At 35.3% G+C, this 26513-nt stretch overlaps 2 protein-coding genes across 2 annotated transcripts; one reads left to right on the top strand and one right to left on the bottom strand.

The window, feature by feature from the left end:
* Positions 1 to 606: 606 nt before the first annotated feature.
* LOC105328796 (maltase-glucoamylase) lies at positions 607 to 18361 on the bottom strand. Its single transcript, XM_011429809.4, has 31 exons — positions 17662 to 18361; positions 16972 to 17120; positions 16601 to 16775; positions 15458 to 15554; positions 15189 to 15301; positions 14722 to 14847; positions 13966 to 14097; positions 13360 to 13494; positions 12767 to 12886; positions 12209 to 12332; positions 11680 to 11830; positions 11271 to 11404; positions 11149 to 11183; positions 10910 to 11026; positions 10511 to 10659; positions 10143 to 10227; positions 10007 to 10063; positions 9486 to 9613; positions 8931 to 9019; positions 8642 to 8691; positions 8341 to 8490; positions 8161 to 8225; positions 7728 to 8031; positions 7419 to 7570; positions 6678 to 6852; positions 6404 to 6500; positions 6097 to 6209; positions 5878 to 6003; positions 5439 to 5570; positions 5069 to 5203; positions 607 to 4969 (listed from the first exon to the last, which is right to left on the bottom strand). The coding sequence occupies exons 1-31, from the start codon at positions 18118 to 18120 to the stop codon at positions 839 to 841; spliced, it is 8205 nt and encodes a 2734-aa protein (XP_011428111.3). The 5' UTR covers positions 18121 to 18361; the 3' UTR covers positions 607 to 838.
* Positions 18362 to 21145: 2784 nt separating this feature from the next.
* LOC136270175 (uncharacterized) lies at positions 21146 to 23979 on the top strand. The gene is made up of 2 exons (XM_066066902.1): positions 21146 to 21363; positions 21583 to 23979. The coding sequence occupies exon 2, from the start codon at positions 21583 to 21585 to the stop codon at positions 23242 to 23244; it is 1662 nt and encodes a 553-aa protein (XP_065922974.1). The 5' UTR covers positions 21146 to 21363; the 3' UTR covers positions 23245 to 23979.
* The last annotated feature ends 2534 nt before the right edge of the window (positions 23980 to 26513 follow it).

Raw genomic sequence — 26513 nt, forward strand, 5'->3', positions numbered from 1 at the left:
ACTCCCCCATATTCTTTGTCGACTCCCCTGCGTTAGGGGTTGTATACGATTACTGAGGTAAATTAGTAAATTAAATATTGTTAAAAAGTAATCAACATTTTTGTATTTTGACTCTTTAAATGAGTATGTGATTGTCATTCTAAATTTGCCAGTTTAAAGTATTTAAGCGCATTTGCGCCTTTCAAATGTCGATTGCCCCTTTCTCGCATTTTTGAACATAATACTGTCCACCGTTTAAATGCCCAGTTAACTCGTACGTTTATTACTTCTTATAAGAGGGTCGTGGGCATTTGCAACGGCATATTCCCCCAGATTCAAAATGCTAAATTTATGGGGATGAAAGTTCGCAGTGTAAATACGTAATATATATATATATATATATATATATATATATATATATATATATTTATATATATATATTTATATATATATATATATATATATATATATATATATATATATACACACACTCTAAGTTAAACATTGAACAACCGGTCCGATTGATGAAGTTTCAAACATTTATACATGTAGCTTGGCAAGTTCGAATTTTAAATTGACCCCCACCCTCTCTCTCTCTCTCTCTCTCTCTCTCTCTCTGAAAACAAATAAAATTAGATTGAATTTATTTTATGAAAAAATTTACCCATTTAAGCAGTAATAAAACAGCATTGAAACCGATATCAACAGAATTAACAATATATAAATTTCCTTCGCTAAATATGTACTATAGTCTTACACATGCGTGCAATAGCTGCAGCTATATCTATCAATACTACTTTATATACTAGTAACTATATACATGTGTATATCTATAAATGAACTAAAGCTTCTTTATTTATCATTTTAAAACCACTTCAAAGTTACTTTGCAGCGTGACGCCCAAGTCTTTAATATACAATTTATTATGTGGTTTTAATTTCTCGAAGGATTTACTGGCATTGTTAACTGTAACACTAGTTATTTCTTTCTTGATGCCAAATATAGTCATACTTCCCACACGAATGCTGTCAACCATAGTTTCATTGTGAGTGGTAATAGTCATTGAAAAATATGTGCCATTGAATTTAAATGACGACAAATAGAACTTCCCATTCTCCACGGTATCTATAGTATCTCCATCGTCCAGGAATAGTTTACCTTCTGCTTTTCCGTTTTCGTCCGGAATGATAATTATATCCATAGGATTCTTTCTTGCGACTTCGGTGTTAGCACCATGTAACTGGGTTGGAATGATGTAACCTTCTCGAACAAAGACAGGAATTTTGTCTCGCGGAGCGGACACGGTCACTGTCTTCTTACCCCCCTCACTGATAAGTTCACCGGATGTAAAGTCAAACCACCGTCCCTCCGGAAAATATACATCCACTTCAATTTTCCCTGCGCTGAGAACGGGAGCGATCATAATGGCCGGTCCCCACATGAATTGAGTATCGATGTTGCGCGACTTGATGTCTTTTGGGAAACTTTGCATCATGGATCGGATCACCGTACCGCCATTAGAGTTAACCTCGTAAAACAAAGTGTATAGGTAAGGCAAGAGCGAATACCGCAAGTTTAAAGCCCGTCTGGCAGAGTCAGCATTTGCTGGACCAAAAATAGCAGGGTCCTGATCTTTCGTGTTAATCGTATTGTGATTTCTAGAAAATGTGTAAAACGCCCCAAGTTGCATCCATCTTTCACAGAGTTCTGCAGAAGGATGTCCAAAAAATCCGCAAATGTCGGCTCCGATGTACGGAATACCAAAGAGGTTAAATTCCAGGAGTCCGATGATAGAGTCGTGGACATCAGGCCATTTACTGTCGTTATCACCTAGCCAGTGACCAGCGTATTTCCCACTTGATGGATAGGTAGACCGGGTTATGACAATACCTCTTTTGTTTCCTCCTGTAGCGTTCCTCAGTCCATATAGTGTTGGCTCCGTTTCGCTCCAACCATACAAACTATGGACATCATAGTGTTGGTAGGCGCCATCGTTTTGTAGGGCTACCATACAGAGTGTTTTGTCTGACAAACGAGGCCCGAACACACCTCTTGGTTTGTATGGAGGATCGTCCAGTTCAGAGGCTGGACACTTCAGAGACCAATAAGGCTTGTCCTTCTCTGGCCAATTAAACGGCCGTTCTTCGTTTGTTCCAAAGTTTGCTGGTTCGTTCATATCAATCCATAATCCATCAAATGACAAATTTGCATAATGACTGACAATCAAATCTTTCCAATATTCACGCGTTTCGTTTTTTAGGAAATCTGGGAAAACAACTTTTCCTTTAGGCCAAACATATCCAAGCATGTCCTGGCCGCTTCGGATATCATTATTTAAAATAGGCCATTTAATGAACATTTTTCCTTTTCCTATTTCATAAGGATAGTAATTTGTTTCATTGCTAATCAGAGCGGGATCAAGAATGATAATGAAATGCATATTTTGTTGCTGAAGTTCCTTAACATATCCTGATATATTTTTAAAATTAACTTCATCAATGGTGAAGTCCTTCCGTTCATCCATGTGGTCTATGTCCGCATATTGTACATCTAGTGGAATGTCGTTGTCAACCATTCTTTTTGTTGCCGACTTCAAATTGTCTAAAGTGTTATAACCGTATCGACTTAACTGAAAGCCCAACGCCCAATATGGCGGTAGGTACGGTCGTCCAATTACCCCTGTGTACTCCTGAATTACATTTTCTGGACTGGATCCCATGAAGACATAAAAATCGAGAATGCCTCCAACGGTTCTATATGTAAGAGACGGCCGAGGACTGAACACCACCTCCATAGCGTTACTATTCAGCAACAGTACGCCATTCGAGTTCCCATCATCATCTTCCACACACATGTAAAATGGATGAACGCCATACAGGTTGGCGTAATCCCCCCAGTTGACGCCATTGTCACGAGAAAACATGGGCCACCGTTTGAAATTTAAGTTGTGTTGAAACGTAAAGTGACGGTTTTCGCCAATGCCGTATACGTATGATGAAGGGAGAATTGTGGATAATTGAAGAAACTGGTCGGCAAAGGTGAAACCTCCACTCGAAGTGTCGAAAATTGTTTTCTTGGTATCTTTTCTTATTACTTTAATATAAAAAGTGGAACTGCTACTATTTGAGTACTCTATTACATATTTCTGACTCGCCGGGGTGTGAGACTTGATGTTTCTGTTTATAGGAACCGGAACTTCATACCTGTTCTGTGAAGGGTCGTCAAATTTCAAACGGACAATATTTTCCGACAATTCCTGAATGCTAAGTCGTATTTTACGTAAATCTCCTCCGAAGACGGACGATTTATTCTTCCATTGAAGATGAATTGTTTTACTATGATATCCTGATGATTCGTTAAGGAATGTATAGCCATGATTTGTGTCATTTAAAAAACATGCGGGCACGGAATTCTTATTTTCGACCCTATTCCATATGCAACCTCTGTTTCTGCATAGCATCATGTTTTGATTTTCATCTCCAGTAATATCTGGTAAGCAGTCTATTCTAGAAGCTTCGTCTTCCGTCGGTTTCATTACCTCCGTGAACTCCAGGGCAAAGTCTTTTTGAAGAGAAATTCGCAAATTCTTTATCATTCTCATAGAACCACCTTCAATGGTTAACTCCAGACTGTTTCCTTGTATGTATGCATATCTAAAACTATCTGGTAACCCCAGAATAACGACAGTGTCTATTGTCAAGTTCTGGACCAATTGGTCATTATTCTTCTGAATGTTCATACTGAGAATATCATTGTTGTATTGGAACTTGGAATAAAAATAATTGGAAGGTTCGATACTTTCTCCATCGTCCCAGTATAAATCACCGCTAGCCGTTCGTCGTCGCCCATCGTAATTCAAGGCCACCAAAAGTGTAAACGGTTTGGTCCTACTCTCAGTAGTGGTGAGAGCCGGTGTCTGTTGTGGCAAGATAAATCCACCTCTCACATGCAGGCCAATTTTAGAATCCCCGTCCACTTCCTGGATGAGCCTCTGTCCTCCAATGTAGTGTTTCCCAGTGTAAAAATCGTACCAGTCACCGCTTGGCAGATAGAACGATAAGGTATTTTGGTTCTCATACAGGATTGGCGAAATCAAGAGTGCTGGACCCCATAGAAACTGTGAATCTATATCGTAAGTAAGTTTATCTCTAGGGAATTCGTGATGGAGAGGCCTCATGACGGTCCCACCTTTTGTGTGAGATTTATAAAATAAGGTATACAAGTACGGGAGTAAGGAGTAGCGGGTTTCCAATGCTATGCGTGATGCTTCTGCAACGTCTTCTCCAAAATAGGCCGGATCTTGGGGCTCATAGTTTATTCCATTATGGTTTCTGCTGAAAGTGTAAAACGCCCCTAACTGCATCCATCTCTTGCAAAGTTGTGCAGAAGAGTTTCCAAAAAAGCCACAAATATCGGCTCCAATGTAAGGTATACCGAAAAGGTTGAACTCCAGACTACCAATAATGGAGAGATGAATATCTGGCCAGACAGCGGAGTTATCACCCAACCAGTGCCCTGCGTACTTTCCACTTCCGGGAAACGTCGAACGGGATATTACAATGCCTCTTTTGTTCGTAGCTTGTCTGAGACCATTCAGAGTCGAAGGAGATTGGCTCCACCCATATAAACTGTGTACATCATAGTGGTTGTACTCTCCGTTATTTCCTTGCTTTGCTACCATACATATGGTTTTGTCCGATATTCGTATCTTCCTGTCTTCTTTGTCGTATACAAAAGCCGCCATCGTCCGATATGGAGGATCCTCCAGAGCCTCGCCTTCGTTGCATTTCAAACTCCAATATGGTTTAGCTCCATCAGGCCAGTTCCATGGTTTTTCTTCGTTTGTTCCAAAGTTCGCTGGTTCGTTCATGTCAATCCAAAGTCCGTCAAAACTTATGTTGCTGTGATGGGATCTGATGAGCTCCTCCCACACCCGTTCTGTGGCGTTCTTGAAGAAATCGGGGAAGATGACTTTTCCCTCTGGCCATACCTATATCAAAATTTAAAAAAAAAATCTTACGGTTAAGCGCTTTTCTAAGGTTTTGAAAGACTTTTAAAGAGTAAACATTCACTCTTCATTTTTACGTACATATCCTAGAACTGCGCCATTATCACTGCTGTCATGGGGAATGCTGTAATTTTGAGGCCACATTATGCTTCCACGGATTGCCTTTATTCTTTCATAAGGTTCATAGCCAGACACGTTGCTTATCAAAGTTGGATCCTGAATGGGCCAAAAATAAGAATATGTAAATTGATGCAAAAGAATGAATGCATTTTGTCCTATTCTACCTTTTAAAACTAAACTAAAATATACACAAATAAAAACTGGATTGAAAAAAAATTTCAAGGAAATGAACGCATCCCAACTTTTCTCTCATTCGTAAGACCTTACATTTAAGAAGTTTTCATGAAAGATGTAAATTTCTTTTCAACTAAAATTTAATTAAATTTTTTACCAAGATAATAATTGTTTTCATTCCTTTTTGCTGAAGTCCTTGAAAGTAGGCATTCAAACCAGGGAATCTATCGTGATCGATGGTGAAGTCCATCTGTTTATACATGTGGTCAATGTCTGCATACTGCACATCCTGTGAAGAGACCAATGCTTGTTTTTTAAATGTGAAATAACGTTCAATAAACAGCAGAGGAATTCTCATTTACTTACAATGCATATTTACAATGTGTATGATTAGGCGTACATGTATTGTAGATATTGTTTTGATAGTGCTAAATCGATGCATCAATGGCACACAGAGTCAATGCATGAAATCATTTCATTTTTCCTTAAAACTATGTTTATTTCGTTACAAAATGGTCGACAGTGCATATAACGTCTTAAGTGCCTTAAAATTTAAGAAGTGGATATTTTTATTGTTATTTTAAACTTCAACTCACGTGCGGTATGTTTGCCTTCCTCGTTCGGTTTACTGCTTCTTGCATCTTTGCTATACTGTTGTAACCATACCGACACAGTTGGAAACCCAAGGACCAGTATGGCGGTAAGTATGGTCTTCCTATTGCCTAAAATCAGACCAAAACACACCGGTCATTATTTATTGACTGATAAGCAAGGCGCCAATAAATATATATATTTTTTTCAGTATTTTGTTCAACCTTATGATATTGTTGGACCACGTTTTCAGGTTCTGGTCCCATGAAGACATAGAAATCAAGTATGCCCCCGATAGTTCTGTAGATTAACATAGGGAGGGGAGTGAAAGCGTAATCTAAAAAAAATGATGTAATAGATAAGATGCATTAATTTTAAACATTCATACATTCAGAAGAAAAAAAACTGTCCACCTTAAATCAATAAAATCACATAAAAACTAAACCAAAACGTTACAGTCTAGGAGATGTAGTTATGCTGTTAAGAAGTAACAGCAAAGAGTAAGTGGGCCTTCGTTTATAATAACTATACCTTGTGCATTACTGTTCAACAGCAAAATACCATGGGCCTGGCCATCTTCTTCCATACACATGTAGAACGGATGGACTCCATAATGGTTTTTAAAATTCTGAGAGAGAGGAAGAAATCACTTTTAAAAGCTAAATGCAAGAGTTTTGGATGCATTGTGTGCCAAAAGTCATTCAGTTTCGTCATCTTTTTTTGTATACGCATGTTGAACATTGGGGAAATTACGATCAGAAATTAAAAAAAAAATAAGTGTATACAAAACCCCATAAAACCACACCTCTTGTCCCGTCCCCTCGTCTCGAGCAAACATAGGCCACTGCTTCCAATTCAAGTCGTGACGAAATTTGCTGTGGACATTCTCGCCAAATCCATACACATTCCAAGAGGGTAGTTTTGTGGCGATTTGTAGAAACTGGTTTTCAAATGTCAAACCTCCCACACTCGTATCCCAGCTGCAGTAGCAATTTATTAAAATGTTAATCATAGTAATGCGAAATAATTAAGACAATTACTGCTGAGAGGAAAAAAATACGTTAGAGTTTTTATATGTACCATGGGTAGAACAATGTATGTGCTGCTTTTATAAACCATATTTCATTTCCTTTAAAAATTTGAAAATCAGACCGTGATATAACAAACTGTTGCTTAATTTCATTCATGTACATTGTAATACTTTCCGATGTCTTTGTGATAACACTGCGAATCGATTTTGTAACGTTAACGTTTAGTTCAACATATTTGATCAATGACAACACGTATTTTAATATGAATCGCACAATTGCTGAAAATTATTTTTAAGTAATAAGGAATTATTCGTTGAATATTATGAGGTGATCTTAAAATTCAAAAAGTGGAATTTGATCAAAGTGATCAAATACGAGCGGGCCTGATCTAATACACCATTAAGCCCTTCAGGCTCCATTAGATCAATTCCGAACGTTTTTTATCACCTCAAACATGTAATACACAAAAATGATTCCGTGTTCCTCGGTTTATCATTAATCAATGTATTTCTTACATGACAGCCTTAGAGCTTCTTCTTATGATTTGGAAAGAGAATGTTTCATTATTGGTGATCTTCAGTTCGTATCTCGGTTCTGAACTAGGTTTGTGTGGAGTAATCCCCATGTTTAATGGAACAGTGTACCTGTTCTTTGATGGCACGTCAAGCTACAAAAGAAAAAAATCTACCTCAGTTTCCGTAGTCCTTATTTGCTACTCAGTACCTCTTTGGTACATTTACACATGCATGTACCCACCCTCAATCAAGGAAATGAAGAAATTAAGCTAAAATCAGCATATTTTAAAGTTGTGATTAAGACGAAACCTTAAAACGGAAAATATCATCTCCATAGCTTTCGATCTCGAAGTGAAGATCCATGATTGGGGCTCCGAACGGGGTCTTTCCCCTCAACTTCAAAGGTACTATCCAGCCATTATCCTTGTTATTCACACGTCCTGACACACTGTATCCGTACCCTGTCATAGGAAAGTAACAATCTGGGGCCTCAGACGGGGTTGGGTCATACACACAACTCCTGCTCTGGCATTTCTCTTTAGTTAATTTTTCGTATTTTCCCAACCGTTCCGGAAAACAGTCAATTCTTTGGAGATCGTCGAATTTTCCACTCCTGGTCATCAAATTAAAGCCACGTGTCATTTGTAAATTCATTTTGTTGATTATGATTTTAATTATTTCAAATAGAAACATAGAATTTTTCTAGTTGAAAATAGTTGTTTTAATTACTAGTAATACTTACATCCATTTTATTTCAAATTCCTCAGACAAGGATTGGGACAAATTGTATATGGTCAGTTTATTTCCCTACGATTTAAAATATAAAACAGTAAATTAAAGAAATGATACGCATTTTAGCCCCCCCCCCCAAAAAAAATATGTCGATAATTACTAAAGTGGTCAGCGCAAAACACATAAAAACCTCTTGTTTGAAGCTGGATATCTGTTCACTGTTGTCCTTTAAAACCAGGCTGACGTTTTCTTGGATTCCCCAGATTTCCATTTTATCAATAACAACTCCTTCTTTTATTGATGACGGGTTCCCTCCTTCAATGTTGTAAGTGAATGTTGACTAAAATTGGAAGAAAATAGTCTTGCTGCGTTTTATGTTCATTAACTTTACTTCTGACGGTAAGCTAAAAGCTTTGTATTACAAAAATTTAGAAATCCAAATTTTAACAATGTTATAATTACTGAAATGTTTGGAAGCTTAATAGGTTTACCTGTCTAACTTTCATGGACGCAAGCAAATATTCACTTCTCTCGATGGTCTCTGAAATATGAAGAACATTAATTTAGTCAATCTATTCTTGTGCAATTAAGATACACAGCGCCCAATGTAAATTTTCACGTAAAAACAAAAAAGGACCATACACTTGAACTTTACACCAAAGTTCCATGTACTCGTACATATTTAATATTTTGCAAAATTGTAATGTAAATAGTTTGCATTTCTATTGGATTTATAGTAGAAGCAGTTGTCTATAGACTATAGTATGTTATGATACACACCTATAGAAACTCCATCATCCCAAAATAAACTTCCTTCTGCGCTTCCATCGCTGTCCAGTGCTATTATCAAGGACAATGGATTTTTTCGACTGAAAAAAAATCAAAGCACTGAAAGTACTAGTACTGATGGGAGTTAATTTTATATTGTTATAAAAGGACAAAACTCGGGGAGTCGATATGTAGGATTAAAAAAACAAAACATAGATTGCATGTCTTACGCGTGTGTACGCTTTTTCTCATTCTCCGTTAGAATTAAAACCAGTGTACATACTTCATTTTTTATGGGTTTTTTTTTTTTGGAGGGGGGGGGGGTTACATTTATTTGTGACGTCGGCATTTTGGGAAAACTCAATCATGGAATCAATTTTTTTCTTTTAAACTATACAAGCAACTTTTTTTGTAACGAAGAATTTCTTTTAAACCATATACATGTATAAAGACATATTAATAAAAATCTTTAAGAATTACACGTATTTCCTGCAAGTTGTGACATTTTCTCTCTAACTTGATTGAAGAATATTGTTGTAAACAGTTATACAGGTACATGTATGTTACCTTTTCGCTGTTGTTGTTGAAGGCGTCTGTTGAGGGATGATAGATCCGCCCCTGATGGACAGTGGGATCTTAGACTCTAGGTTTACATTCTCTGTGTATTTTTTACCAGTGCTCTGCATTGAACTTCCCTAAAAAAAATAGCCAGTGAAAGGGTGAGCTAATCATTTTAGTGGAAAACAAAGTTATAAAATTCAAATGATGCTTGATCTGTGATGCGAATGAAAAAAAAATATCAATATGAATACAATATTCAGAATATAAAGTTCAATTGAATTAAGGGGGCTGGGTGATCAAAAATTTTCGCCCTCGTTGCCTATTGGCGAATTTAGAATTTAATAAAGACAAGGCGAATTTTAATATCTCTAAATATCTCTCATTAACACAGGCGAAATTGACATGAGGCGAAGATAACTCGGTATATGGTATTTATCAAAACTTTTTAAATTTAGATCTGCGGAAAAGCGATTTCTAACTAAAAGTTAGGTCCAGTTTGGTCTAAGTGAAAAAAAAATGATACTCACGTTATAATAATTGTACCATAATCCTGCGGGCAAGTAATAAGTGATGCTTTGGGCACCCTGTTAAAATAAGTGTCTTTTCAATGATTGATTTAATGCATAGAAAATACTGAGAACAAATACATTTAAATGCACATACCTCATACAAAACAGGGGAGACGAGTAGAGAGCTACCCCATAGAAATTGTTCAGATATCTCCATAGTGTATTTATCGTTTGTGAATCTGTAAAATTATCATTTTCATTAAAACATGACCGTTTAATTGAACACAAGATATACGAATTACAGAATTAGTAATAAACTTTTAATGAGCAAAATAATGAGAGGTAAAGTATTTCAACTAATAATGTACAAATAAATTATTGATAAATAAAATGAACAAATTATTTAATGATGTGACGGCAAAGACGAAATTTAAATTTTAAATATTTTCCCAACATTATTTGGTTGATTTGAATTTTATTTAAAAGAACGTTTACAGAATAAGAAAGATCTGTGAAACCTACTCATGATGAAGAGGTCGAACCACTGTGTTCCCGTGCACGTGGGCGTAATAGAACAACGTGTACAAATACGGCAAGAGTTGGTAACGCGTCTCCAGTGCCTCACGTGACGCTCTGCTCACGCGCTCACCAAGGGCTGCTGGATCTTGTTCCTGTTTGCGAAAAAGTACAAGCTAGCAATCAACATGGCACCAACACAAACGGTATTTCATTGGAATTACATGGTTTTTTTTTTTTTAATTACAATATTAAACCGTTATTTGAATTTTATAGGTTTATAAACCAAATGTCAAACGAATTTATTTTAATTTTAGTACAAAGATAAACTTTGGGGCAAAAACTAAAAACTTCATGTTTATACAATTTTTTGCTGGACAAAGATCGTTATCACTAAGGACATACAATGTTTCCTATTCCGTTGTGGTTTCGGGAGTACGGATAAAATGCTCCAAGCTGCATCCATCTTAGACACAACTCCTCTGTGGTGTCGCGGTTAAAGCCGCAAATGTCTGCACCAATCTATGAGAAAAAAGCCATGAATCTACAAAAATGTTTAAATTCAGAGAGAGAGAGAGAGAGAGAGAGAGAGAGAGAGAGAGAGAGAGAGAGAGAGAGAGAGAGAGAGGGGGGGGGGGACTTACATATGGTATTCCAAAAAGATTAAATTCCAACATTCCTGAAAGAAAAGAATTTTGCTGTAAGACAAGATGAGCAAAAAATATTCAGTGAATTTGCAATTAAGTCTCCTGGAAATTTTCTCTACCTATGATAGAGTTCCTCATGGACAGCCAAGAGCTGTCATTGTCACCCAGCCAGTGACCTCCGTATTTCCCGCTTCCTGGAAACGTTGACCTCGTGATCACCACGCCGCGTTCTTTGGACGCTTCGCGAATAGCCCTGATAAATTATAAGAAACGTATGCGTGAAATGCAACTTAAAGATGATCTTAAAGTTTCGTTGGCATGGTAGTTATAAACACTATTTTTTTGTCTTTAAATTAAGTTGTTTTTTTTCTCAGCAATTGTTTTGGTGATATTATAAAAGAGGTGGTGTTAGTTTATATTAGCTTATAGCTAATGTTAATTAGGTATAGATCTTAAAAATAAACATGATATTTGTTTTTCCAGAAGATATTTCTGTTGCAAAGAGTGTAGTAATGATGTTTTTTTTACTCCAGAGTGGGCTGGGTCTGGCTCCATCCATACAGACTGTGGACGTTGTAATGTTGTAGATCGTTCTTGTCGCCATGCCGTGACGTCATACAAATAGTCTTCTCCGACAGACGCTTCTTCTTGTTTGTTTCATCGTGCACAAAAGCCGCCACTGGAAGGAAAATAAAATTTGAAGTATGACACGTGTTATGTATTAATATTACATGAATTTGTTTGATTTCATATACAAAACTCGAGATTTAATAACCCTGTACAGTATTCAACTTTGAGGACCCACAGACAGTATTTGAACTTGTGTGAATACTCGAGTTATTCCGTTATTTATGTCATCCAATAAGATTATATTTAGCCATTTTAATACTTTAATTTGTGTTAGTTCACATGATGTCGAATGCGATTGAATCTTTAAGAACTCTGTGCATATTTTGCTAATTAATCTGTTATATGTGTCAAATCTATACCAAGAAAAAACCCCGCATATATATCTTCTGGAAATTACTTATCTTATTTCAGAGAGGTAACAACTTACTGGTTCTGTAAGGAGGATCCTCCAGCGGGGAATCCGGACAATGAAGACTCCAGGTAGGTTCGTTAGGGGGGTAATTCCAGGGCTTCTCCTCATTGGTTCCAAAATTAGCTGGCTCATTCATATCCTTACAAACACAATTCAGTATCGAAAAATAAAAATTGGTTTCAAACTTTTTTTAAGAAAGAAAATAATCATCTGTTTTTTGCGTTTCAAGAAAAGAAAATTGCATGCGTGTTCACTAATGAATTTTAGAAGAAAAAAAGTTTTGAAGATGGATACGTAGCACGAATATCAGTGTATTCAATTATTTCGGCGGCTATCTTATTTTCATACTTTTGCTCTCTTTCACTTCGCAAAACGCAGAAATTTTGTCCGTTGTTGTATGCAATTAAAATCTTTTTAAATTGAAAAATATACACAAATACGAAGTTTACACATACTTTTACATGTTTTCACAAATTTCATGACGAAAAAAAAGGACATACGGTATTTCACTACTCATACAAACAAGTATGCACATGCACCAGAGTCGTATCACAATCGCAAGCAACAACTTACGATCCAAAGACCGTCCATGACCAGTCGCTGCTCCCTATGATCCCGGATCAGCTGTTTCCACAGGTTCTTGGTCGCCGTCTTAAAAAAGTCCGGAAACACGACTTGTCCGTTGGGCCATACCTTTGAGTAATTTCAAATGTTAGAAGTGAATTATGCCACGAGCACTAAAGTAATGCAAGAGGCAATTTTGTTTTGGATTTTATTTTTGATAAAAAATTCTTATTGACTTTTAAAGATCTTGTATGTATTTACATTATTTTAAAAAAAAACTGAACTTTATTTATTTTACAAAGATTGATAAGCAAGTTCTACAACTTATATTAATATCTCTCGTTGGCACGGATGTTAGCGCGAGGGGGTCATTGGTGTGGGAAGAAGCCGGAGTACCCGGAGGGAACCCACGTGTCCAAGCGGACATTATTTTAAGTTGAGTGTGATAAAGTCTTCCGAGTATCAAAGTAAAAATAACCCAAAAAAGTTTTGTCATGACTTAAACAATATATTAATTTTTTAGTTTCTCTGGTTTTCGTTTTGTTACATTCTGTTTTGATATGTTTGTCTAATAGGTTGAGTGTGGAAGCAGTGTGCCTTACATAGCCCAGTAACGCCCCCGTTGGATCCTTGTACCGCTCGCCCCCGGTCTCGGTTCCCCACATCACGGCCCCTTTTACGTCACTCAGCTTTTTGTAGGGCTCGTAGGTTGGGTCTGAGCGCAGTAATGCAGGATCCTATAATTATATATGCCATTTTTATTTCGTCAGCTTGTGCATTTTTTCATTACATAACTGAACAGATATTTATTTATTGAAACAATATTTTTTTTTTCATTTTTAAACAAAAAAAAAAAACGATTTCTAGAAATCACATGTGGGAACAGGGTTTTACGAAGGATTGCTCTGTTAGATCGCATTTTGAATCTCATCACGAAATACTCCAGTAATCTGTTTTATCCTTTGAAAATCTTTTGAACTTACATGGTGAATTTAAATTTCACATTTTTTTCTCAAAAGAATTACATACAATATCGAGGAATATCTTCAGTGAAAAAGTTCAAATAAGAACAAATCAAGTTGAAAAACCTGAGCAATCGAAACGGAATTTTCTGTTTGCAATTTACAAGTGGCCTTCTGTTTGATTTATTTCTTCACATAAAAAATGAGCCTTTGGTACAATTACAAATGATTGAAATGCTAACCAACCAATATGATAATGGTTCGCATTCCTTGGCTTCGTAGTTCGTCAAAGTACTCCTTGAGTCCATTAAAGTTCACCTGGTCAACAGTGAAGTCTTTCCGTTCATCCATGTGGTCTATATCAGCGTATTGAACATCCTGAAAAAACACACAGATCAAAGTCAATTGACTAATTTATTGTGGCTTTATAACTTGGTAGGTATTTACCAAGCTCTTCAAAACCTTTGGTTTGTTTTATAAAAGAAAGAATTCAATGACACTAACCCGGGAGTCTTTTCATATATATAATCATATGATGACGTAGACATTCGATCGAGTAAATGTATATGTCTCTTCATAGAAAATTATGTAAGGTGAAAAATGCATGCTCTCACACTCTCAATTTATTCCTTTTATGGGATAGACTAATCGGAATTCTACTAATATGCGAGAAAAAAAATTATACTCGTCGGCACATTTTAAATACATTAATTCTTTAGACTCATTTTATAAACATGTGTTAATATTTTAACAATTTGTGATGGCCTTTGGACGATATGATGGTATTAAGGGCCAGTAATAATCATATAATATTATACATTATATTTTATATAATCTCTCATTTAGGACTTTCTTTCTAATAATTGTCAACTTGTATGCCCTCTGGGCCAAAAATTGGAAATAAACTGTCTTATCTTATCTTTTCTATACTCAATGTATATATGTACATGTATAACTACACGCCGACGACGTTGGGTGTCCTGTACATGTTGTTGTACTCACCAACGGTATACTAGCGTTCCTTGTTCTCTCCACCGCTCTCTTCATATTCTGTAGGCTATTATAGCCGTACCGACAAAGCTGGAAGCCCAGGGACCAGTAGGGAGGGAGAAATGGGCGCCCCACCGCCTGCAAGACAGAAAGATAGAAATGCATAATGATATACTAGTATACAATATATGCATAATTTCAATTTTGTGTGATTAAGTTTATTTTTCTTCAATTTCTTCATTTTAATTCGGTGTATTCGGTTGCTATATCAGTGGCTATATTTTTAACTACATTTTAAAATTTTTGTTTCAAAACATTCTTATATTTCATGTATAAACTAAAATACGTTGTTGATATCTGTTTTGATTTCTATCCCCCCCCCCCCCCTTTAACTACATATGCGCTGCGGAGCAACAAAAAAATTTGTTTGTTTATCATAAACAGATTATTGGGGAAAAAAATTCATAAAACAGTTTGACCTGTGTGTATTGTTGAATGACATTTTCAGGCGTGGGTCCCAGAAAGACGTAGAAATCTAGAACTCCACCTATAGTTCTGTAGGTCAGCATCGGGAGTGGCGTGAACGCGTAATCTACGGAGAAGGAAAATTAATACGTTTAAATTTCAACAACTGATAAACATCGCACCCAAATCATAAATCAAAACTTGTTTGGAAATTTTTTTATTCCTGCATGACCAGTCAACAGCATAAAAATCCCTCTTTCCCGCCTTATACCGGACGGTTTACCTTGCGCATTGCTGTTTAGCAGAAGGACTCCATGCGTATTGCCATCTTCCTCTACACAGGTGTAAAATGGATGGACGCCATACAGGTTGAAATGGTGCTGTTAATAAATAAAAGTCTCATATACCTTTAAACTGTATGCAATTAGAACTAACAATTTACCTAGTGAGTTTGGGGAGGGGGTACATGTACATTTTCACCAATTAAAACCATGTAATTTTTATACAAGGTCAAGGACGACAAAATAATGCGTCATAAAATGTAGGATCGTCAGGACACGACCATTACTCAAAAGTAAAATTGCAAAAGAATATACCATAAATTTGATATCTTATGCAAGAGCACGCAAAATGGAATATATTTAATTTGTAGGTATTCACACTCAGCTTAAACAATTTTGAACCTTTGATTTTGAAAACAGATTTTAAAAATCGCAGTATATCAGTTACTCTGAAAAAAGATGTAATCAATCAGTAGTTGTGGTTGTAAAATTAACTTTACGCAAACAGCGCCTAAAACTCGAGGAACAAAATCCAACAAGGTTCTCTTTTTGTACTGATAAAGAAGTTGTCTAAAAATAAACATTGTACACTTATGAAAAAAAACCCCTAAATTTTCCGTGAGGTAAATTTTGTAATTGTATATCGGGTGATTTTGGTTTGAATACAAGAAATAAGCCGGTAATTCATGTTCCATGTAAAACGAGATTCGTGAAAAAAAAAAATACACCACGAATTCAGCGAAAAACAAGCCAATTAAAATAAAATTTAAGTATTTTGATTGTTAAAAATAAATTAAAAGTCGATTCAATTTTTTCACATATGCATGTGCACGGTGCTTAAACGATTGATATAATATTCATGTTTTACCAGGAAATTGTACTTACACGTGATTTTGAATTATTTTTTTTACTTTATGCGACTACTTGGTTAGTCATATGCATTGTGCTGCAAAACACTTTTAAAGGCATTTCTCTTACGTCACTTGTGGTAAGATTTATGACTGTAATACAAATAAACGCTAAAAATCAATATATATGGATATCTCTGAGAGAGAGAGAGAGAGAGAGAGAGAGAGAGAGAGAGAGAGAGAGAGAGAGACAGACAGACAGACAGACAGACAGGTTAACTGGTAAAACAGACATACAATTCCACCAGTTGCTTGATCGCGTGAGAACATAGGCCACTGTTGGTAATTCATATTGTGTTTGAAGGACTGGTGGACATTTTCTCCGAATCCGAACACATTTGAGCTGGGTATGCGGGTTGAGAACTGGAGAAACTGGTCAGTTAAAGAAAGCCCGCCAACCGACGTGTCCAATCTATGAGGAAAAAATAGTTATATTAGACAATTCAATAGAAATGACGTTTTCATAGCAGAGAGAGAGAGAGAAAGAGAGAGAGAGAGAGAGAGAGAGAGAGAGAGAGAGAGAGAGAGAGAGAGAGAGAGAGAGAGAGAGACTTTTATGTGTGGCAAGTATGATAGAATTGATATCCAAGTAGCCTTCAGATACTTACAATACAGTGCCTGTGGACTTTCTGATTAATTGGAAAGCAAATGTGTCTTTGTCCACGATTTTGAATTCATATTTCGGATCGCTGGATTTCTTTGCGGGTGTGTTGATCGGCAGGGGAACGTTGTAGCGCTGGGATTTGTTGTCTTCAAACTGGTTAGGTAAAAAAAGCTTCTAAAGCTTATAGCTTCATCAAAATTAGAATACATATATGTAGTTTGATATTAAATTTTTAAGGATATATTCTTGTGTGTACTATTCTATTTGTTAAGCATTTATGTACATGCAATATATTTCTTAGAATTTAACATGGTATTGCAATACGAATAAAAACAAACACCTGAATGAAATATTTGCACACTCTTTTAACATTTTTTGACACTATCTAAGATAAAATCGATTTATTTTCTAACCAACAGTTCTGATGACTACAAATATAGTTCAAAAATCACACTGAAGATCTTTCGTTGCAGAGAAGATCTAGACAGGTGTGTATTTGCTCTGTATGAGGTCCTTATGACCAAGTATGGGTAAACATTCCCCCCTCCTTAAAAAAAAAAAAACAGTCAAAAAAAAGGTCACTTTTCTAACACTCCAGTTTGTTAATATAAACATATTTTCTTTCGATTTAATTTTTACCAAAAAATACCCCCCCCCCCCCAACTACCCCCAATGAATTGCATAAATGAATTACCTTTATTCTGACAAGATTATCTCCCCTTTCTTCTACTACGACCACGGGCTCTTTGAAATCTGGACTTGTAAAAGGGCTCTTCCCTCTTTTCCGAAGATAGTACCGGGTTGCAGAAAGGGCTATCGTTTCTTGTACAACGGAATATCCGTACTCCGAATTATTCGGGTAAACACAACTCTGGTTCGACTGTTCCTGTACGAAGACGCAATTCCGTCGCTCGCATTCTTCTTTGGTAAGTTTCATAAATTTTCCCCGCGCCTCGGGTAGACAGTCTATTCGTTGGTGAAGCTCGGCCGGTATGGCCGGTACAGGTGCCGGTGTAGGAAGGGTTTTTGGGCCGTCCTGTCGTTTGTCCGGCTGTTGAACTAGATAGACGATCGGAGTGATGATACAGGCGAGGACAACAACCACAAGAAGCGTGATCCCCACCCTCTCTTTGCTGCAGCGATTTCCTGCCATTTTGTCGTCTGCTTGGGTGTCGGTGCCCCCTCCGTCTCTCGGTGACTGAGTATTTTGTGGTAGTGCACACAAACGTCCTTCGCCTTCAGGGTTATTTTATTTGTTTAGTATGGATGATATCAACCGGGGAATTCGCAGTCTTATCAATATTTTGACACTTCCTTTTCAATAGAGACCCGTTGTTTCGGTATAATGATAATCTACGCAGTGTAATTTATTGAATCGAGTGTGCATTGCGTGTGATATTTTTAAGTAAAAAATAGAACACAGGTCTTATATAATATTAAGGGATTTTTTTTTTACCTTCAAAGTGTTAGTCATTATTAGACAACAAAAAATATTCTGCGCGATAGGCATATATACGGTGTAAACACGATGCCTCGCTCACTCGACCATGAAACGCAAAACAGAAACAGGTGTGCTGTATAAAGCATTCCTCTTCTCCCTGTGTTCTGCTTATCTGCATTCATTTGTTCTACAGTATTTGAAGTGAAAAATATTGACTACTAGTCTACTCCATATCCTCTTAATATTACTGATAGTATAATGGTAATGAAATTGAAAAAAAAATCTAAAACAACAAATTATTCCTTTTACATATTAAAAACGGATAAAACTTTTACAATTAAAACGGTAGTATGCAATATTAACTGACACTGTAACAATCAGACATTTCGTATTCATATCAATATTCTAATGCAATGAAAATTAACTCAGTATATTCTGGACAGTTCTCTCTTGCTTAATGCAGGTATTGCAAATTTCCCTATTGATATGTAATTTAAACTACGTAATGAAACATACGTTTTTATTCAAAAACGTGTTTTTATTTTGAACTGCTCATCGTGTTATATTACTATATGTATAAAATGGTTGTTAGCAATAAACAAACATGAAAAATAGTGTCCATTGTCGTGGATTGCAAAAACACGACTGCGTCAAATTCAATTTTTTAAAAGACGAAAATATATCAAAAAGTGAGTTACGTAACTTGTATGGTCTTTAAGTTAATAGAGCTTATTCTGAGGGACATCGGTCTTTAAATTTATAATGTGAAATTATCTACCTTAATACCATACCTCGGTTTCCATGAAGGTTAAAATCAATTTTGTTGTTTTATCAGGGAAAATCGATTGGACGAAATCGAGTTCGTCTTAACGGTCTTAAACACTGTCCATTTATTAAAGGTTGTCCCCCCCCCCCGGAAAAGTTAGTTCCCTTCAGCGTCACTTGTATATTCAGATTATACCTTAAACTTGTTTGTTATGATATGAGAAGAATTAAATATTCAATAATTTTTTCACTGACGAATACTTAACAAGAATATGGATTGAAACATGTCTGGGCTTTGACCATCCGACATTTATTTCTGGTACACCATCCCGCAATCCAATTCGGAACTAATTTCACATAATAAAACGTTATCCATAAAGTCCCCACAGTGATTGAGCCAAGATATCGGTTTGTTACAACTAGTGATGAATAAGTGTATTTGTTTGGATGACATATCCCCGAGATGCTTTTTATGAGTAGTTTTTGGGCATTGTAAACTTGTCGAATAAAACTATGACCATGCAAAAATACAACAAATATACTGTGTATATACCTATAAAATGAGTGCAATAAATTCTCACAATTTAACGGCACTTGATGGTCGGGACCCATATATCCACTGTGGGGTTTTTTTAAAACCGCAAACAGGGACAAGTTCAGAATTCGATCATTGCCGACGTTGGATTAAACCAAAAAAAAAACCAAAAAAAAAAAAAAAACATACAAAAATTCAATTGCTTTATTTTGAAGATGTCGAATTGTGATTAAAATTTTAGTAAATATAGTAAGTTTGATAATGATGTTGGTCAAATAAGTACATGTATGTGCAATCAAATACATAAAATTAGGAATGGGAGGGGGGAAGAGAATTATTTTACCTTCCGCTCATCTTCATTTTACTTCGAGAGAGCAATTTTGCCGAGAAATTGAAATTTAAGTACACACTGCTATAATGCCATGTTTATTTGCTGAAGTAACAGGACCATATTTACTAAAACTCTTTTTGGAATTCTCATTTCTGCAAAACACATCAAAAATGAAGAAGAGTTCCCTTTTGTTCCTAATAATAATGATGTCGCAGAACGAAATTATTTTAATACAATATATGGATTCATTTTCATTCAAAGCTCACTGAAGTTCATTTTGTTAAACAAACTGTTATCATGAATATCATAGAGTGACCTAACACAGTTGTGTCGGATTGAATCATATCGTTCCGAAATGATTTCACAAACCATGCATACTTGTTGACAAATTCCAACAAGGACCTCTTTTTTTTGTAGGATTTTGCATAGTAACAAAAACATGGGAGGCGACATTTCATCCTATCTGGGTCGAGCAGACCACTGCTTTGTAATTAAGCTTGCAAATAGACCACTTTGTGGCGTCACGTTGATTCACAGCTTGTTAAGGTATCGGTTGCTTGGTTATCCCGTTGCTGAAATTTAGAACAAATATTTACGTATGTTTATAGAATAAAGAGATTCTCAAAAGGTTGTAACCATTAAACAAATAAACTATCTCTTTAAAAAAAATGGAGCATCTAGATATACATGTATAGATACACTGTACTAGTATGCAAAAATTAAGGGTGGGTATGACGTAACATACTGTATATAGCGTGAGTATTTTCGAACCAAAAAATGCTATACCGTTTTAAATATTTACTTCTGGACGAACATACATTCTAAGTATTTAAAAAAAAAAATAGAGCATCTAGATAAAATAACAAATGCACTGTACTTGTATGCAAAAGTTTAGAGTGGGCATGACGTAACATATATGACGTGAGTATTTTCAAACAAAAAATGCTACCGTTTCATATATTTACACCTGGACGAGCATACATTCTAAGTATATTTGCGTAGGTAATGCCAAGCACCTGATAAATTGTTGTTGAGATAGGTGTTTTCAGCTTATGCATGATTTTATGACATATCAATACCAATAGGACCCATTAGTCGTTGTTTAAATGACTTGAAAAATTGCAGTTATAAAAGTGTAACACTTATAAATTACTAAGACCTGGCAGTTTGTATCCACGTTCATAAACATAAGCTCTACACAAAGATAATTTACAACGGGACTAAAGAATACATATATTTGATTGTCAAGCCTTGCTCCCATTTAAGTTACATATTTCAACTAGCAAAGACTTGTCGAGTTAAGGATAATCATATCAATGATATCGTAAGTAATCGGTGCAATATATAGAATCATTAATTTCACGATCAATTTAGTGATTTTAATATATGTTATGAATGTTGTTATAATAAAAAAAAATATCTTATCATCAAGCAGAAAGCTTTGCCGATTAAATGATTCATCTTTTTTGCTTTTTTGAGTATTCCGTATACACCGGGTATTTCTATCAATCATGTAAAACATTAACAAAAATAACATTTTCAGATGGAATCATCCAGTTCAGTTGATTCAGGTATTGCCCAGGACACATTGGACATGGCCCAGCACTATTTGGTGTGTGGCACTGAAGACTGTAAGAAGAACTGTCAGTTTTACTGCAATGATTGTCACCGAAAATTGTGTGAACAATGCAGAGATGAGCATCAAAAGAGTCCAGAAACAAAGAACCATGAAGTGGTTCCCTACAGAGAACGCAGGCATAAACTTCCTGTGGAGAAATGCAGAAGTCACCCCGACGAAAATATAGACACGTTCTGCAAAAACTGTCAAATTCCAGTATGTTCTAAATGTGCCAACAAAGACCATCAAAAGAATGCATTGGACAATTTAGAGATTATTTATTCTGAAAGGTTCAATTTTTACCTTTCAAAAATTTATAAAATTCGACAATATTTTCTTCCAACTTCAAAAGGTCTGCAAATAGTTGTAAAAGAAGACAAAGAAGGAATAAAATCAGTCATGATGAAAATAAGAGCATCAGCGAAGGCTGAAGCTGAAAATCTAAAACATACTGTGGACACAATGACATCGGAGAGAATAGAGCAAGTCAACAAAATAGAAGAGTCACTAATGGAAGAGCTTGAAAGTCAAGGCAAAACATACAAAGTTTATATTTCCTACCTTGATAACCTTGTTGAAGAGTTAAATGGTTGCCTCTCATCTTCTGAGATTCAGAACAACCCAATCTTTAATTCATTTTCTTGGCATTTCAATATGCAACCCATACCAGAGACCACCAAACCAGTCCGTCCAATATTTACCGATGGTCAATACACGAAAGATGATGTTATGAATCTACTGGGCACAGTTGGTGTTCCAGATAAAAAACCAGAAAACAGAGAAATAAAACCCATGGACACTGCCACTAAGTCAATGGAGTACACAGTAACAGGTGTTGACGATCCATGTCATGTGTCACTATATAAATCAAAATTACTTTGGGTCAGTGATAGTAAAGGTAACCTTGTCCATATAGATCTACAGGGGAATCAGCTACAGAAAATACAAACCAGTGGTAGGTTTGAAGGTTACCACACAGTTTCACAGGGCGGGAGTCTGTTCTTTACAGACAAACACAACAACGTCATCAAAAAAATAAAAAAGAATTCCAAAACCACTAAAATAATTGAAAAAACTGGTGACTGGGAACCACTTAGCATACACTACTCCCATATCAACAAGGACTTACTGGTGGGGATGGTTCATCGTCAAAGAGGGGCCAAAGTCACAAGATACAATAAGAAAAGAGAAGAAGCACAGAATATAACGACGGATAACAAAGGGCAGGCACTGTACAGTTTTCCACATTACATAACTGAAAATATAAATGGCGATATATGTACATCAGAATATCTCAAACAAGGTGTTCAGGTGGTAGATAAGAATGGCCAACACAAGTTCTTTTATACAGACAAGGATCTGCATCCATTTGGTATATGCACTAATGCTCATGGTCACATCCTGGTGTGTGATATTTTCAGTAATACAATCCATATTCTAGATGAGCATGGTCAGTTTTTGTCTGTTCTTCTCATGTCACAACAAAAGTTAATGTGCTCCGGTAGTGTGTGTGTGGATGAAATGGATAATCTGTATGTGGGACAATATAAGACCAACAACGTGATGGTGTATGAGTATCAGCTGTGATATTCACTGTGCAAAGAAAACCTATTTACTTGTGCATATGTATACAAACTACAATTTACAATTTACAATTTCTGTTTTGTATGAATAAAAATAACTGTTTTGTATTAATAAAAATAAAATACTTTTCAGATTTCAGAAACAATTATCTATCAAAGTATCAAAAAGCAAATGTAATATGCTGTTTAATTATAATTACATTGAGTGGTATGGTATTAGAATTCTTTCTATACATGGGGAGCCGCTAGAAAAGACGAGAACAAACTAATCTCTTTTTTGTAATTGTTTATGAATTATTTGAAAAATCTCTTGTCGATAAAACTGACTGGACAATGTTTGTCAAATACACTGTTTTGAAGACTATATGGTATTATACCTGAAATCTTTTCTATGAATGTTAATTAACATAGATAATGTGGTAATACATGTAATGAATAGAATTGCGATGACTAACAAAACGAATTGAACGAATACACTGTATTGAGGGATATATTCGCCCCCATTTTATTTCGCTCCTTTTGCCCTCGTTGTCAGTGGGCAAATTTAAGATAAGGCGAATTTCAATGACTCAAATTATCTCTCATTAAATACAACTTTGTCTAAGGCGGGGCGAAACCGTTAGCAGGTGAAGAAGAGCAAAAATAAAACCGGGTGAAAGTAAGTAGATATGTAGCATTAAATGAACACGTATATTTAAAAAGAAATATGTAATAATATCTTTATCATGAGCTAAAAGCATAAAGATTGTCAAAAGGTTTTGATAGGTAGAAATATGAATTGCATTTTTTTGCATGTTCTGTTATGCCTAGATATACCCGTAAACAAAAACTTTGTTGTTATTTAAACAATAAATGAGTTCTTTTCAACATCTTTATTTGTTATTTGTTAAAATTTTGAACATACTGGTTGTGGAATTCTTGATATTGCGTATGTTTTGTTTTTCTGTAAAAAGTGTACGAAAAAATGAATCGTCAGGAAATCTGAACCACTTACAGTAATGTACGATAGTTTTTTACATGCTTTTTTTACATGGTAATGAATGACAATTTACAATACTCTCAGCTCAGGAATTTTTCAGAATTGAGTATGAAACTGACCGATTTTAGTCCGGTTGAATAAACAAAACAAACATGATTTTTAGCCTAAGGAGACCTTTTTTTTTTTAGATTAGGATGAAGAAAAAAATAACCATTTTATAAGGAACTCATTCACTGAACTTTCATATTTTTATTATATAAATGGTAATCAGATTAAAAAATTACTGGTTGAATAATCGTAGGAAATGTTAAGATATACAAAGTGGTTAGCTCCCCTTGACCGAACAGGCACATAAAGCTGTGAGTAGCGAAGCGGATCAAAAACTCATGATCGATTAGAGAAAATTTGAGGAGGAGGGAGAACTTGTATGACGAGCTGTCAGTTACTCTGCCCCCTTTTCGTTTTTCTTATCTCTTTTCTGTTATTGCGATCATTTGGTTCTAATAAAGGAAGGTGAAAAAGGAAAAGATGGGACTTTATTTTGCAGATCCCACTGTGCCAATGCACCCAACATAGTAATTATCACTCATCATCTTCGACTTTTGTAATTTTTAATTAACAGGATTAAGTTTTTAATATTTGAAATTCTCTAGTATTTTTTACCGGGCTACACGAATTCTTCAAACAGACTTTAAAAATCTAACAACTATAATTATTTTAGGAAATTTCTCTGAAATTGTACTGTTAGCATACATATTTTTGATAAGGGGTTTTATATATTTTGTTAACAAAAACATAGTTTACTGTAATCGACCGGCTATTTTTTGTTGATAGTCTCTTAAACATGTATACCCTATATTGTTGAATATATATTTTCTTTTTTGCAAACATTAAAAATTGAAATGTACCAAATGAGTTAAAATGCTCTAAACAGATACAATTTAACAGTCATTAAAAATCATATATTCAATCAAATTGTATTATACGTTATGGCAACACCGGCGAAACGAGAACTGTCGCACCACCTTAATTCTTCTTTCCGTCAAGTAATTTTCCGCCAAAGTTTTTTGGCATATTTATGGTTTTCCTTTAGATCTCCTTTTGAAAATATGAGCTATATATTTGTACTGAAGCCACTGAACCATACTTATATAATACTTTTAATCATAAATGATCATTGTTGTAAGCAAAACTATAACCTAAACCTTATCACGACGTGTAAAAAAAAGAACTGGACTCGAAAACCACTGGAATTAAGAAATTGATGCGGTCAAATTATTTCCCGTAATACCACAACTCAGTCTCTATGAAGATTAAAACATTTTTGTTGTTTTATCAGTGATTGGGTCCTGAAATCGGTTTGGAAAAACTGATAATGAATGAGTATATTTGTTTGGATGACATAATCACGAAGTGCGTTTTATAAGTATTTTTTTGCATCGTAAACTTGTCGAATAAAGCTATGACCATACGAAAAACACAGGTATACTGTATATATAAACCAATAAAATGAGTGTAATAAATTATCATGATAACGGTACTTGATGGTTGTGACCATTATATACATACCACACTTTTTTTTTTATTGAGTATTAAGAGAAACGAGTTTGGATAGATTTAAATTAAAAAGGAATCAGATCATTTTCGTAGACTAGTGTTCAATTTTTTTTTAAATATAATATTCAATAGCTTTAATTTCAAGATGTCGGATCGTGATTAGGAAAGTGAATGTTGAGAGTCTGATAAAGAAATTGGTACCCAAAATTTCCAAAAAAAAATGTGCAATCGGATATATGAGAAAAATTGGGAAGGAGAAGGAGACGTATTTTAACTTGCATACGTCATTTTACTTCAAGAGAGCTGAATTGCCGAGAAATTGAAATTCAAGGAATCACAATATAATCAATATGTTTTTTGCTGAAGTAATATTGAAGTAAATATATTACCATATTCACTAAGAATATCTCTCAATCCTCATTGCAACAAACCCAAACCAAAAAAAAAAAAAGAATCTTAGCTCTTTGTTCCTAATAATATTGATGTCACACAACAAAATCTTTTTTTAATTCATGTAAAGCTTATAGAAGGTCATTTTGTTACACAAATCAATATTATGGATATCATAGAGCGACCACAAACTTTATACAGCTGTGTAGGATTGGATCATATCGTATCGAAAATATATCTCTCAAACCATACATGTTCACAAATTCCAACAAGGACTTCTTTTTTTCGCAAGAAATTGCATAGTCTGTGATTTTATCCAATCTGGGTCAAACATACAATTTCTTTGT

The sequence above is a fragment of the Magallana gigas genome, chromosome 7, assembly GCF_963853765.1.
Source record: "Magallana gigas chromosome 7, xbMagGiga1.1, whole genome shotgun sequence".
In the NCBI taxonomy this organism is placed as follows: domain Eukaryota; kingdom Metazoa; phylum Mollusca; class Bivalvia; order Ostreida; family Ostreidae; genus Magallana; species Magallana gigas.